The 12,868-nt window shown below is 39.1% G+C and overlaps 1 protein-coding gene and 1 long non-coding RNA gene across 2 annotated transcripts in view; one reads left to right on the top strand and one right to left on the bottom strand.

Moving 5' to 3' along the window:
• The window catches only part of LOC106725786, an 11,749-nt gene extending 11,141 nt beyond the window's left edge, over nt 1-608 (bottom strand). Inside the window, exon 1 of the long non-coding RNA XR_001361742.1 lies at nt 147-608. This is a non-coding gene — a long non-coding RNA (uncharacterized LOC106725786). The remainder of the gene's footprint in view (nt 1-146) is intronic.
• A 961-nt stretch (nt 609-1,569) lies between these two features.
• Nucleotides 1,570-12,868, top strand: part of FBXO3 (F-box protein 3) — a 29,562-nt gene continuing 18,263 nt past the window's right edge. The window contains exons 1-3 of the mRNA XM_005864405.2: nt 1,570-1,750; nt 3,901-4,078; nt 6,884-7,047. Of these exons, the coding sequence (XP_005864467.2) occupies nt 1,570-1,750; nt 3,901-4,078; nt 6,884-7,047 (523 nt within the window). The remainder of the gene's footprint in view (nt 1,751-3,900; nt 4,079-6,883; nt 7,048-12,868) is intronic.

The following is a 12,868-nucleotide window of genomic DNA, read 5'->3' as shown; positions in this document are numbered from 1 at the left end:
CCCGAGGTGCCCCAGCCCCGGCCGCTTTGGAAAGACCCTCTCTGGCCCGAGCGCTCTTCTGCGCAGCGGCCCCCGGAATAGGCAGGCAGGGCGCCGGCGAGGAGGAGCCAGGCGACCCCCAGACCCCAGGTGAGACTTGCGCGCACCTTTGTACCTGGCGGCGCGCGGCGCACTCTGGGACTTCGCTGCTGCAGACATCGTTCTGCTGCCAGCCTTGCTCCTCGCTGTGACAGGTTGCATTTTGTGTCTTGGTACTGACTCCCGTTGGTGCGGTACAGGTGACCGCTGTCTCTCCTGCACGCACGCTTCGGGTGGCCCAGATCACTAGCATCTGCTCCAGAAATGAACACCGCTTGCCGCTCGGGGTGGTTCGATGCCCAGTTCCTTCCGCCCAGTTCCTTCAGCGCTGGAGACTGTCTGGGATGGTAGCAGAAATGGCGCTGTTTACACCCTTGACAGCTGGTGGCATGGCTCTGTCTTTTTTTGTGCTGCCACGTCTGTTGAAGAGGAGGTGAAGTCGCCCTCTTAAGGATGGGTAGGCGAGATTCAGGGTTTTTGTTTTTGGTGTGTGTGTGTGTGTTTTTTTTTTTTTTGGATTAACTATTGGATTCTAGCCGGTTTTTGTTTTTGGTGTGTGTGTGTGTGTGTGTGTGTTTTTGGATTAACTATTGGATTCTAGCGGTTTGAGGATTGTGCCCTGTGTTATCAGGGATCCTCTCAGAAATATAGCCTTTTGGGAGCTGCTGGTCGCTGTTGGTTGGTCTAGCTAAGTAGTGACAGAGGGATAACTCCAGTTTCTGGCTGTGGTACCTGTAACACTTATTTTTTCCTGAAAACAAAATTTTTGTCTACCCGGGCTTGTACTAAAGCAGATATAAAGTTTATCTTTTCTTTGGGAAAGGCTGATCCGGCTGCAGACTGTCTTCATCTGAAATACTCTGTTGCTATAGCCTCTTAAACATCGAATGCAGACACACACCCTTATGGTCTATGGACTACATTGTTGCAGGGTGAACTTTCTAAGACAGATCTTCCTGTCTTCTCCTTAAAAAACTTCGACACCTCTTGTTTGCAGACTATAATCTAAATTTCTGGAAGCATTTAAGACTCTTAGCATTTGGCACAGTGCACTGTAGCCAAATCAGACTTTGGCCAGCATACTACATGCTTGTGTTCTGTGGCTTCCGCTCTTGACCTTGCCCCGCAATGCCTTGTCCCCCCTTCCCATCCTGGCAGGATGAAATTTCTTTAAGACCCCCTCACTTGGTTCCTTTCTCTTAACTTCTTTCTCTGTTTATTTGCCATGTAAAAACTGTCTTGTTTATCTTTGTAATCATCATTTATTCACAGATTTTTTTTAAATGCCTTTGTGTGCCAGTCTATTAAATGTCTTGGATACAATAGTGAGGAAGACAGATAAGGCGTCTCTCATGAAGCTTACAGTCTAGTGGGAAAGATGGAAAACAAGTGCAGATACAAGAGATACTAAGTGCTATGAAGGAAATAAATCAATTACTCTGTTAGGGAATGAGAGGGAGAGACAATCAGTTCAAATCGGAAGGGGCTACCATGTATGAAGGACGCCAGAGAGCAGTCCTGGCAGAGGGAACAGTGTGCTCAGCAGCTGATTGGACCACAGCATGGCCTGTTGGAGGAGCTAGAAGGCTGGTGTTGCAGGAGGTAGGGAGTGACTCAGGCAGAGTGACTTGCGAAGAGACTGGTGAGCTCATGCAGGTCCTTGTGAGCCAAGGTGAGGAGATCAGATTTTATTTTAAATGCTTTAGGTAGTAATCAAAGCTGTAAACAGATGCGACATGATCCCTCCATAAATGTTTATGAAAGTGAGCTGAGTTGAATACTGTATTAGGGTTCTTGAGAGAGAAAGAATGTGTGTGTGTGACTTATCATAAGGTATTGGCTCATGAATCATGCAGGCTGAGAAGTCCTACTGTCTGCCATCTGCAAGCTGGAGACTCAAGAAAGCTGGTGGTATAATTCCGAGGGCTGAGAGCTGGAGAGCTGATGGTGTAGATGCCAGCCTGGGTCTGAAAGCCTGAGAAGCAGGGACGCCAAGGGCATAGAAGATCCCTGGCTCAGCTCAGGCTGTCAGTCAGAGAGCAGATCTAGCCTTCCTCTGCCTTTTTGTTCTAGTCAGGCCCGCACTGGATTGGATGATGTCCACTCACATTGGGGAAGGTCATCTGGCTTACTTAGTCTACCAATTCAAATGCTAATCTTTTCCAGAAACATCCACACAGGCACAACGCAGAAATAATGTTTAATCAGCTATCTAGGCATCCGTTGGCCCAAGCAAGTTGACACATAACATTAACAAGAACCATTGCATTTTATCCACAGAAAAGTTTCCAATGTACTGCAACTTCTTTCCTACACTATATTTCTTTTAAGAAAAACACAGCTCAACTTTGTCAAGTGTCCTGCTCATTGCTAAGCTCTGAAGTTTTTGGTACATATTGCTGAACTGGATTGGGTTGGATTGGATTCATTCATTAGGGTCATTGTGTAATAGCAACTGCATAGTTTGAATCTTCTTCTCCATTCCAGGGTGATTTATTATGTACCAATCATTCTTAACCCTCAATGTGTATCAGAATTACATGTGGCACTTTTTAAACGTACATGTGCCTGAGGTAAAGATCTTGCCCCAAGCAAACTGAGTCAGAATCTCTAGAACAGTAGTTCTCATCCTCGCTGTGCATCAGAATCACCTTTGATGCTTACTTCAGAGATTCCTTTGTGTTGTTTAACTCTTGGGACAGTGGAGGAGAAGGATCAAGATAGGAGGACTCTGAATTACAAAACTGGACAGATTCAGTGTTTGCAAATGTTCATTTGGGCATCTTGTGAGCTTGGCAGAAAAGGGTGAGGTTGAATTTTGTGTAAAATCTGAAAATTGAAGGAAGTTTTTAACATGCCCTGCTCGTGGCCTTGGCAAACCCCATGTGATTTAAGATTCCCTTAATTGATTAACATTGCCCAAGTGAGATCTTTGAATACTACTTTCTATAACTTGTGATTCCTCTTCTGGAAAGATAGAAATCCGTTTTCCTAATCTTAGGTTCATCCTTTTTGCAAATTAAATATGTAGTGTTGGATTTACAGGATAGGAACACTGTTGTGTTAGGACACAGTATAGCACTGGCCGGTGTGGCTCAGTTGGTTGAGTGTCGTCCGGTGCACCAAAAGGTCTTCGGTTTGATTGGGGCACATAGCCCAGGTTGCGGGTTCAGTCCCCTGTCAGGGTGCTTACCGGAGGCTACCGTCCATGTTTCTCTCCCCCCTCCCTCCCTCTCCTTCCTTTCTCTCTAAAATTAATAAAAACATATTTTTAAAAAGAATACAATATAGAATATAATATGTATCAAGGAATTTATTTGTTTCTAACATTGCATGCTTTTGAGCAGTTGATACTCGAATAGCTATGGCTATTGAAATAGACGGTGACACTTTATAGATGGGCTCTCCAATCGTTGATATAATTAAAATGTTTTTGGCTGCAATATTTATTTCTTTTAAGAAAAATTGGAACAAAACAAACAAAAGTCTTGTGTATTAATAATATAAAATGTCTCACAGATCTTAAAAATACACACACTGAATAACACTCTTCCTGTGTGCAGAAATGATTATCGTCACAAGGAGTGTAGGGAGGTCTTTGATTTGAAATGAACTCCAGTGCTTTATATATTTTGTAGACTTCCATAAGAAAATTACCACTGTAGAGATTTGGGGGTTTATTTGTGAACTCAAATAGTTAAGATTTCAGTACTCAAAACGTAACTAGCTAACACATTAAACAGATTTTGAAAATATTGTTTTGTAATTATAAGGGTAGAAAGTGGAAAATGGGAAAAGCAAAAGGAATAGAATAAATCTTAACATTGAAAATTTTCATCTTGATTTTTAAATTGTTTTCTTTTCTTTTCTTTTTTTTTTCTATACTAACCGTGAATCTGGTTACTGTCAGTTGTTGCTACGTCAGTCGAAGACTTAGCCAGCTATCAAGTCATGATCCTCTGTGGAGAAGACATTGCAAAAAATACTGGCTGATATCTGAGTGAGTATTCAGGAAATATGTATTCTTGAAACTTGGCCCTGGGCTTCTATAACACTAGTCTGTCCTGGTTCTCCTCTCTGTCTCCTTTGGTGGCTCTTCTGTGCCTGCCACTACACGCTGGTGCTCTCCCAGCCTCTGTCCTTGGCCCACTGCTCTCTTCTCTCTGTGAACTCTCCGGCATGCACTGTGGCGGTTTATAGTGACTGCGTGTGTGCTGCTAACTCCCAACCCTGGATGGCATCCCTGACATCCTCACTGAGCTCCAGACTTGTTTGCGTAACCTCCTGCTGAACCTTTCCATCGCGTGTCCCACAAGGGCTCACTGAATTCAGTGAATAATAAATAGACAGAATAAAAGTGTAGATAACAGAAGGTGGGAGTTGGGAAAAGTGAAAGAAAGGGTAGGAGTGCTACTATCTTTTTCTTAGATCGAGGGGAATTGAGTAGTGACTGAAGCTGTAAAGCAAGAAGTAGAGGTTTAAGTGTATTATTGAAAGTTGCAACTACTCAGTAGAACTGAATATTAATAACAGCTATCAAACATTGGGAGGAGGGAGAATGGAGAGGAGAGAATTTTAAGTATTGATATATCCTGATCTTTTTTGTTTGTTTGTTTTTTGTTTTTGTTAATCCTCCCCTGAGGATATTTTTCCATTGATTTTGAAAGAAAGGGGGAGAGACAGAGAAAGAAACATCAGTGTGAGAGAGACACATCAATTGGTTGCCTCCCGCACACACCCTGCCCAGGGCCTGGGGATCAAGCCTGCAACCAAGGTATGTGACCCAACCCTTCAGGCTAAGGGCCGACACTCTATCCACTGAGCCAGACCATCTAGGGCTATCCTGATCTTTTACTTTAGGGTATCAATACATAGATGTGAAATTGATAAATCAAGAATTAGAGGCATAGACATTTAGAATTACAGAGATAACTTCCAGAAATAACAAAAGTTTCCTTTGAGAGGTTGGGCTTCATAAGTTCATTGGTACTTGATTGGTTTTGATAAATATGTATGTATATATTATTTACATTAATAAAAAAATACTCCTCCCCCCCAAAAAAACAAAACACCCTGAATTGTCCTTTTCTCCATCTTTGAACCTGATCATCCTACATTCCTGGTTTTAGGGGCAGCATCATCCATCCACTTGAGCTTCTAAGCCCAAACCAGGAATCATCCCACATCTCTCCTCTCCTCTCTCCCTTCCTCTTTCCTTCCCTCTCTCCATCCCTCTCTCCCTCCATTTATTCAATTACTGAGCCCTTCTGATTTTAGCCTCTATATTTCTTGAATCTTTCTACTCATTCATCTAGCTACCAGTTTGAGTTCAGTGCATCATCTGACTAGGATTACTGCAAAACCCTCCTAACTCATCTCTGAGCCTCTAGTTTACACCCCTCCCACACCATTACCACAATTCTGCTCTTTGAACTACCCTCTTAAAAGCCTTCAGTGGTTCTTCATTTCCTGCAGGATATTAGCATGTTACCTTAAGGCCCTTTGTGGCTGTCTTATCTTGTATCACTTCTACCTGACATTATTCTTTCTCCCTGATAAGACTGCATTAAAAATATATATATACATATATCTATATATTGAGAGAGAAACATCCATCAGCTGCCTCCTGCACACTCCCTACTGGGGATGTGTCCACAACCAAGGTACATGCCCTTGACCGGAATCGAACCTGGGACCCTTGAGTCCGCAGGCCGACGTTCTATCCACTGAGCCAAACCAGTTAGGGCAAGACTGCATTTTTGAGGGCAAAAAGTACGCCTTATTTTTAATGTCCTCAAGTGGCTAAGTAGACATTCAATAAATATTTGTGGAATTGTATCAAATCTAAATGTTGAATTATGTGATTACTATGATGCTATATGATTCTCTGGCTGATCCAGTGTAGATAAATTAGATTAATATTATTGTATCATTAGATTCCAAGTATTTTCTAAAATTGAACAACTACAGTTGACCCTTTAACAGCTTGGGTTTGAACTACACGGGTCCATTTATCTACAGATTTTTTTCAATAACTATTGTAAATTTATTTTCCTTATTATTTTCTTAACATTTTCTTTTTCCTAGCTTACACTATTACAAGAATATACTAGTATATAACATACAAAATATTATATTAATCAACTGTTTATGTTATCAGTAAGGCTTCCAGTCAACAGTAGCTATTAAGTTATACTCTGATTTAAAAAATATATATTTTTTATTGGTTTTAGAGAGAGAGGAAAGGAGAGGGAGATAAAGAAACATCGATGTGAGAAACATCCATTGGCTTCCTCGAGCCCGCAACCTGGGCATATGCCCTGACCAGGAATCAAACCAGCAACCTTTCTGTGCCCTGGACAACGCCCAACCACACCAGCCAGGGCTATACTCGGATCTTTTTTTCTGGGATGCAGGTCAGGGAGATCTGCACCCCTAACTCCTGCATTGTTCAGGGGTCAGCTGTACATACACATTTATAATTTTACAATTGGTATGCTTTTAGAAGTAAATTGAAATTCACACTCCATATTTTCTTCACATATTTTATTGAAATTAGAACATTTAGAAAAAAGGTAAGTAGAAAGTAAGAAGTGATTCATAATCCCACCATGCCAGCAATAACTCCTGTTGTTAAATTTTTTGGTGTCACTATTTGCTAGTCTTCATTTGAAGTTAAAATAAATGGAAAGGAAGGCAAAAGTAACCAAAAATTTCCATGAAGTTTGTTGGTAAATGTCTAGATTAGCATCTGTACTAATTTTGTTTCAAAAGATTTTAAATCTCATTTTTGTAATCTGTTTAGGGAAGAGAAAACACAGAAGAATCAGTGCTGGAAATCTCTCTTCATTGATACTTATTCTGACGTAGGAAGATACATTGACCATTATGCTGCTATTAAAAAGGCCTGGGATGATCTCAAGAAATATTTGGAACCCAGATGTCCTCGGATGGTTTTGTCTCTTAAAGGTAAAGTGAACTACCTAAGATGCTAAGAAAGTTGTTTCCATCACAAAATAAAAGGCAGAACCAGGATTTCAAACTCAGGCTGATTTCAGAGCTATGGTCTTAACAGCAGTTGAAGGGAGAAAAGACCTATTCATCCTGTTATTTAAAATGTCTTAAGACCTTAGAGAGCTCGTCCAATATTAGGACATTTGGAATATGAGAATGTAGAGTCTACATTGTAGACATTTCTCCTTTCAGGTACAGAGTTGCCAAGAAACTAGGATACAGAGCAGCTTCTTCTTCCTTCTTCCTTCCTTTTATTGATTTTTTTACAGAGAGGAAGGGAGAGGAGAGGGATAGAGAGTTAGAAACATCAATCAGCTGCCTCCTGCACACTCCCCACTGGTTATGCGTCTGCAACCAAGGTACATGCCCTTGACCGGAATTGAACCCGGGACCCTTGAGTCCGCAGGCTGACGCTCTATCCACTGAGCCAAACCGGCTATGGCAAGTACAGAGAATTCTTGTGTACTCTTTACCCAGTTTCACTTTCCCCTAGTGTATTGCCTTCTGGGACATTTGTCAGAGCTAAAGTCTTCATTGGAAAATTATTATTAACTAAACTCCAGACTTTATTCAGATTCCACGAGCTTTTCCAGTAATGTCCTTTTCAGTTCCTGTATCCAACCCAGAATACCACAGTGCGTGTGGTTATGTCTTCTTAGTGTCATCTGGTCTCTGGCAGTTTCTCAGTTTTTCCTTGTCTTTCATGACCTTGACAGTTTGAAGGAGTACTGGTAAAGTGCTTTGTAGAATGGCCCTCAAACTGACTTTGTTTGAAGTATTACTCATGACTAGACTGGAGTAATGGGTTTTCAGAAGTTACTGCAGAGGCACGGGGCACCTCTCATCACTTATCTGTGAGGATGTGATATCCACACGCTCTCACTAGAGATGTTAACTAACCTCCAGAAACATGCACAGATCATAAGTGCACAACTCAGTGAATTATCATAACGTGGACACACCCATTGTAGCACCCTACAAGTCAAGAAGAATAATCTGTACCTAGAACCCTCCCTCTTTCTCAGAGGTAACCATTCTCCTGATTGCTATTAGCACTGAGTAATTTTCTTTTTGAACTTTATGTAAATTGTATGATTAAGTATGTATTTTGTGTGAATTATTTCCATTTTTTTGTAAAATTCAACTGTGTTGTCTCTAAGAGTAGTTTGTTCATTCTTGTTGTGATATAGTACTCCATTATTTGAGCAGACCACATTTTATAGGTTTATTTTGTTGATCGATATTTGGGTTATTTCTACTTTTTGGCTAGTACCAATAATGCAGTGTAAAAGAATTGTAAATAATACAAATGTAAATCATTTTTTATGTACATATGAACATATTTCTATCAGGTTAATACCTGGGATTGAGTTTACTGGGTTGTAGAGTGTGCTTATATTAAACTTCAAAAGATACTGTTAATTTTTAAAAGGGGTCCTACCACTTTACATTCCTGCCAACACTTTAATGTTGTCATTCTTTGTATTTTAACCTTTCTAATGGGTGTGTAGTGATGGTTTTAATTTTCACTTCCTTGAGTATGTACATTAACAACAGTTTTATTTCTAGCTTTCCAATCCTTAGATGTTATTTATTTTTTGCCTTATTGCACTGGTTAGGGCAGTGATGGCGAACCTATGACACGCGTGTCAGAGGTGACACATGAACTCATTTTTTTGGTTGATTTTTCTTTGTTAAATGGCATTTAAATATATAAAATAAATATCAAAAATATGTCTTTGTTTTACTATGGTTGCAAATATAAAAAAATTTCTATATGTGACACGGCACCAGAGTTAAGTTAGGGTTTTTCAAAATGCTGACACGCCGAGCTCGAAAGGTTCGCCATCACTGGGCTAGGGCCTTCAGTACAGTGTTGGAAAGATATGATAATGTGAGCATCCTTATCTTTCTGTTTGCAGAGAGAAAGCTTTCAACATTTCTCTGATGATGTTTGTTATAGGCTTTTTGTACATGTTCTTTATCAGATTGAAGCAAGTTCCTTCTGATAGTAGTTTAAGAAGAGTTTTTTGTGTGTGTGTGTTTTTTGATAATTGAATTTTTATCAAATGTCTTCCAGTCTTGTGATTATCATGATCTTTCTACTTCATTCTGTTAATTCACTGAATTACATTGCTTGATTTTCTGAATGTTAAACCATTACTCAAATAAACTTACTATGGCGGTAATGTACTATCCTTTTTATATATTGTCAGATTTGCTTGGCTAGTATTTGACTGGGGTTTTTACAGATGTGTTCATGAAAGAGTTTGGCCTGTAATTTTCCTTTCATAAATGTCCTTGTCAGGTTTTGGTATTAAGTACTGGCCTTGTAAAACAAGTTGGAAGTGTTGCCTCTTTTTCTGTTTCCTGGGAGAGTTTATGTAAGCTTGATCTTATTTCCTGCTTAAATGATTAGTAGAATGCACTGATGAAGCCACTCAATCCTGGAGCTTTTATTGTAGGGAAGGTTTAAACTAAAGATTCAATTTCTTTATTAGAAATAGTACTTCTCAGAGTTTTTTACTTATTTTCGTGTCAGTTTTGATAAGTTGTGTTTTTCTAGGAAATTGGCTACTTTATTTACATTTTCCACCTTATTGCCATAAAGTTTTTCATAATATCTTCTTGTCTTTGTAATGCTTGTTGGATGAGTAGTGAGTTCACTTTCCCATTTCTGGACTTATTTGCACTTTCTCTCTGTTCCTCTTGCTCAGTCTTGCTAGGTAGGGGCTGGTCCAGCCGTGGGCAAACTACGGCCCGCGGGCCGGATCCAACCCGTTTGAAATGAATAAAACTAAAAAAAAAAAAAGACCATACCCTTTTATGTAATGATGTTTACTTTGAATTTATATTAGTTCACACAAACACTCCATCCATGCTTTTGTTCCGGCCCTCCGGTCCAGTTTAAGAACCCATTGTGGCCCTCGAGTCAAAAAGTTTGCCCACCCCTGGGCTGGTCAATTTTAATAGTCTTTTCAAAGAACTGGCATTTGCCTTTGCCAATTCATTTCTTATTTCATTAATTTCTCTGATTTCTTCGAGTTTACTGTCACTTTTTTCCTGACTTGAGATGATTACTTAGATAATAAATTTTCAGTTTTTCTTATTTTTTTTCAAATGCTTTTAGGGCTATAAATTTTCCTGTGAACATAGTTTTAGCTTCATATCACAAGTTTTAATATGTTGTATTTTCATTAACATGCAGCTCAAAATACTTTCTGATTTTTTTCCTTAATCCATGGGTTATATAGAAATATATGGCTTGATTTCCAAACATGTGGGGCTTTTTTAGTAATCTTTTTTATATAATTTATATTTTAATTCCACTGTTATTAGACAATACACTCTATGACTCTAGTCATTTGAAATTTGTTCTCCGGTCCAGTGTATAATCTATCTTGGTAAATGTTCTGTGTACACTTGAAAAGAGTGTATATTTTACCATTGATATACAAATATCAGTATATATATATAAACACATAAACATTTACATATATATATAAAATTAGGCAAAACTTGTTAATCCTGTACTCTTGTTTATTTGGGGGGCTACTTGTTCTATTACTACCAGAAGCATGTTGAAATTTCTCACTGTGGTAGGCAGAATTCTGAGCGCGTTCCCAAGATTCCCATAGTCACTGTTACATGCATGGTATAAAGTCTCCCCTGGCATGTGAGTAGACTGTGGATATAGTTTATTTCAGCTCTGTGGGTGGTCATGTTATGTGATAAAGATGAAAGGGTTTTGTAGATGTAATCAAAGCCCCAAATTTGTGGATTTGAGGAAATGATCCCGAGTGGACCTGACCTGATCAGGTAAGTCCTAGCAGGAACTGGGCCCTTTTAGAAGTTGGAGAGATTCGCAGCATGGATATTTCTCCTGTTGGCCTTGAATAACCAAACTGTCATGTTGTGGAGAGGCCAGGTGATAGGGAATGACAGGCGGCTTCTAGGAGCTGAGGCCTCAGCTGCAGCTGCAAGGAACTGAATTCTGCCAAGAACCAGTGAGCTTAGGAGGGGACCCCAAGCATGAGATGCGTAAGATGAGATAGCAGCCCCGGTGACACCATCTTTTCAGCCTTGTGGGACCTGGGCAGAGGATCGAATTCAGTCACGCCCAGATTTCTGACCTACAGAAACTGTGAAATAACAAAGGAGTGTTTTAAGCTGCTAATATTGTGGCACTAGAAAACGAATACACCTGCTATGATTATAGATGTATCTCCACTTTTGTTCTTCATTTTAAAAATTATATTTAGAAGCTGTGTTATTAGGTACACAAAATTAGAATTATAATGTTTGTGTAGTGAATTGAACCTTTTTGCCATTATAAAAAGTCCTCCATTACCTCTAATAATGCTATTTGCTTTAAATTCTAGTTTGTGCGATTTTAGTGGAGCTATTCTAGCTTTCTTTTCTCTATCTACATCTCTAAGATGTGCCTCTTGTATGTGATCATGTTTGTTTTTATCTAATGCCAGTCTGTCTTTTAACTAGATTATATACTCTATATTAAATGTGATTACTAATATATTTGAATTTAAATATACTGCTTCTATATGTTTTTTTTATTTGTGTCATCTGAGTAGGTGTTTCTATTTTGCATTCTTCTTACTTTTATTCTGTACTCCTGCTTTTTATTTAATTAAAGTTTGTTTTAAATTTGTATGTTTACCATTTTCTGGACAATGAATCTTAAAATATTTGAACTCCAGTTACCTTTGTGTTCTAGTTTTTGTGATTTTAATTTTAGTGTATTTTATGTCCCTGGAAATGTTATTATTATTTTATTTATTCAATATTATCTTAGATTTATCTTTTCTGTTGCTCTTTATTGTTTCCTGCACCTTCATGATTCCATCTGAGATAATGTTTCTTCTGTCCGAGAATTCCTTTGTTTTTTGTATGTTTTTTAATGAGGGACTGCTACTGCTAAATTTTTTCAGATCTTTTTTGGCCGAAAGTATTTATTTTATCTTTACTTTTTTTTTTTTTTTTTTTTTTTTTTTTTTTTTTGTATCTTTACTTTTGATGTATATATTCACTGGATATAGAATTCTTGTCAGTAGTTATTTTTTTGAGCACTCTGAAGATACCATTCTTCTGGCTTCTGTTTCTGTTGAGAATCTTGCTGTCAGTCTTATTCCTTTGAAGGTTCCTTGCGTGGCTTTTCCCCTTCTCCGGCTGCTTTGAAAATTTCTCTGTCTTTGATTTTCCACAGTTTTCCAATTGTGTGTCTGGATATGGTTTTCTTTGTAATTATTCTCCATGGAGTTTATAGTGCTTCTTGAATCTGTGGTTTTGTGTCTTCATCAATTTTGGAAAATTCTCTCAGTCCTCTGATATTGTTGAAAGCATTGCTCAGTTTCTCAGCCGCTCAGCCTCAGGTTTGCTTTCAGAATTGGCAATTGCCTCAAAGACAAGGTGGCTCCTTTGGAGGCCTGGCTAACCTCTCAGTTTCTCTCATCTGGACCCCTCACCCCACCATGTCTCACTGTCTTTGAGGTTCTCCAAAAGCCTTGAAACCAATTTTGTGTTGTTTAGTTTTTCTAATTCCTCAGCAAGAGGTTTGATCCAACAGCCTGGTGGACCATTGCTGACAGTAAACCTCTCTTCTTGGTGTTTGTGACTACTTCCTACTGTTTAAAATTAGAATATGTGGTGGGCTTACCAACGTGCACAATTGAATTTAAGTTAATGGCCGCTGCACAGCATGAACACACACCAAAGTTCAGAAAGAGATTGCTTTAAGACTCTTGAACAGCGTCAGTGT

The sequence above is a fragment of the Myotis brandtii genome, unplaced genomic scaffold (genome assembly GCF_000412655.1).
Source record: "Myotis brandtii unplaced genomic scaffold, ASM41265v1 scaffold187, whole genome shotgun sequence".
Lineage (NCBI taxonomy): Eukaryota > Metazoa > Chordata > Mammalia > Chiroptera > Vespertilionidae > Myotis > Myotis brandtii.
This window is presented reverse-complemented; position numbering and strand designations above follow the sequence as displayed.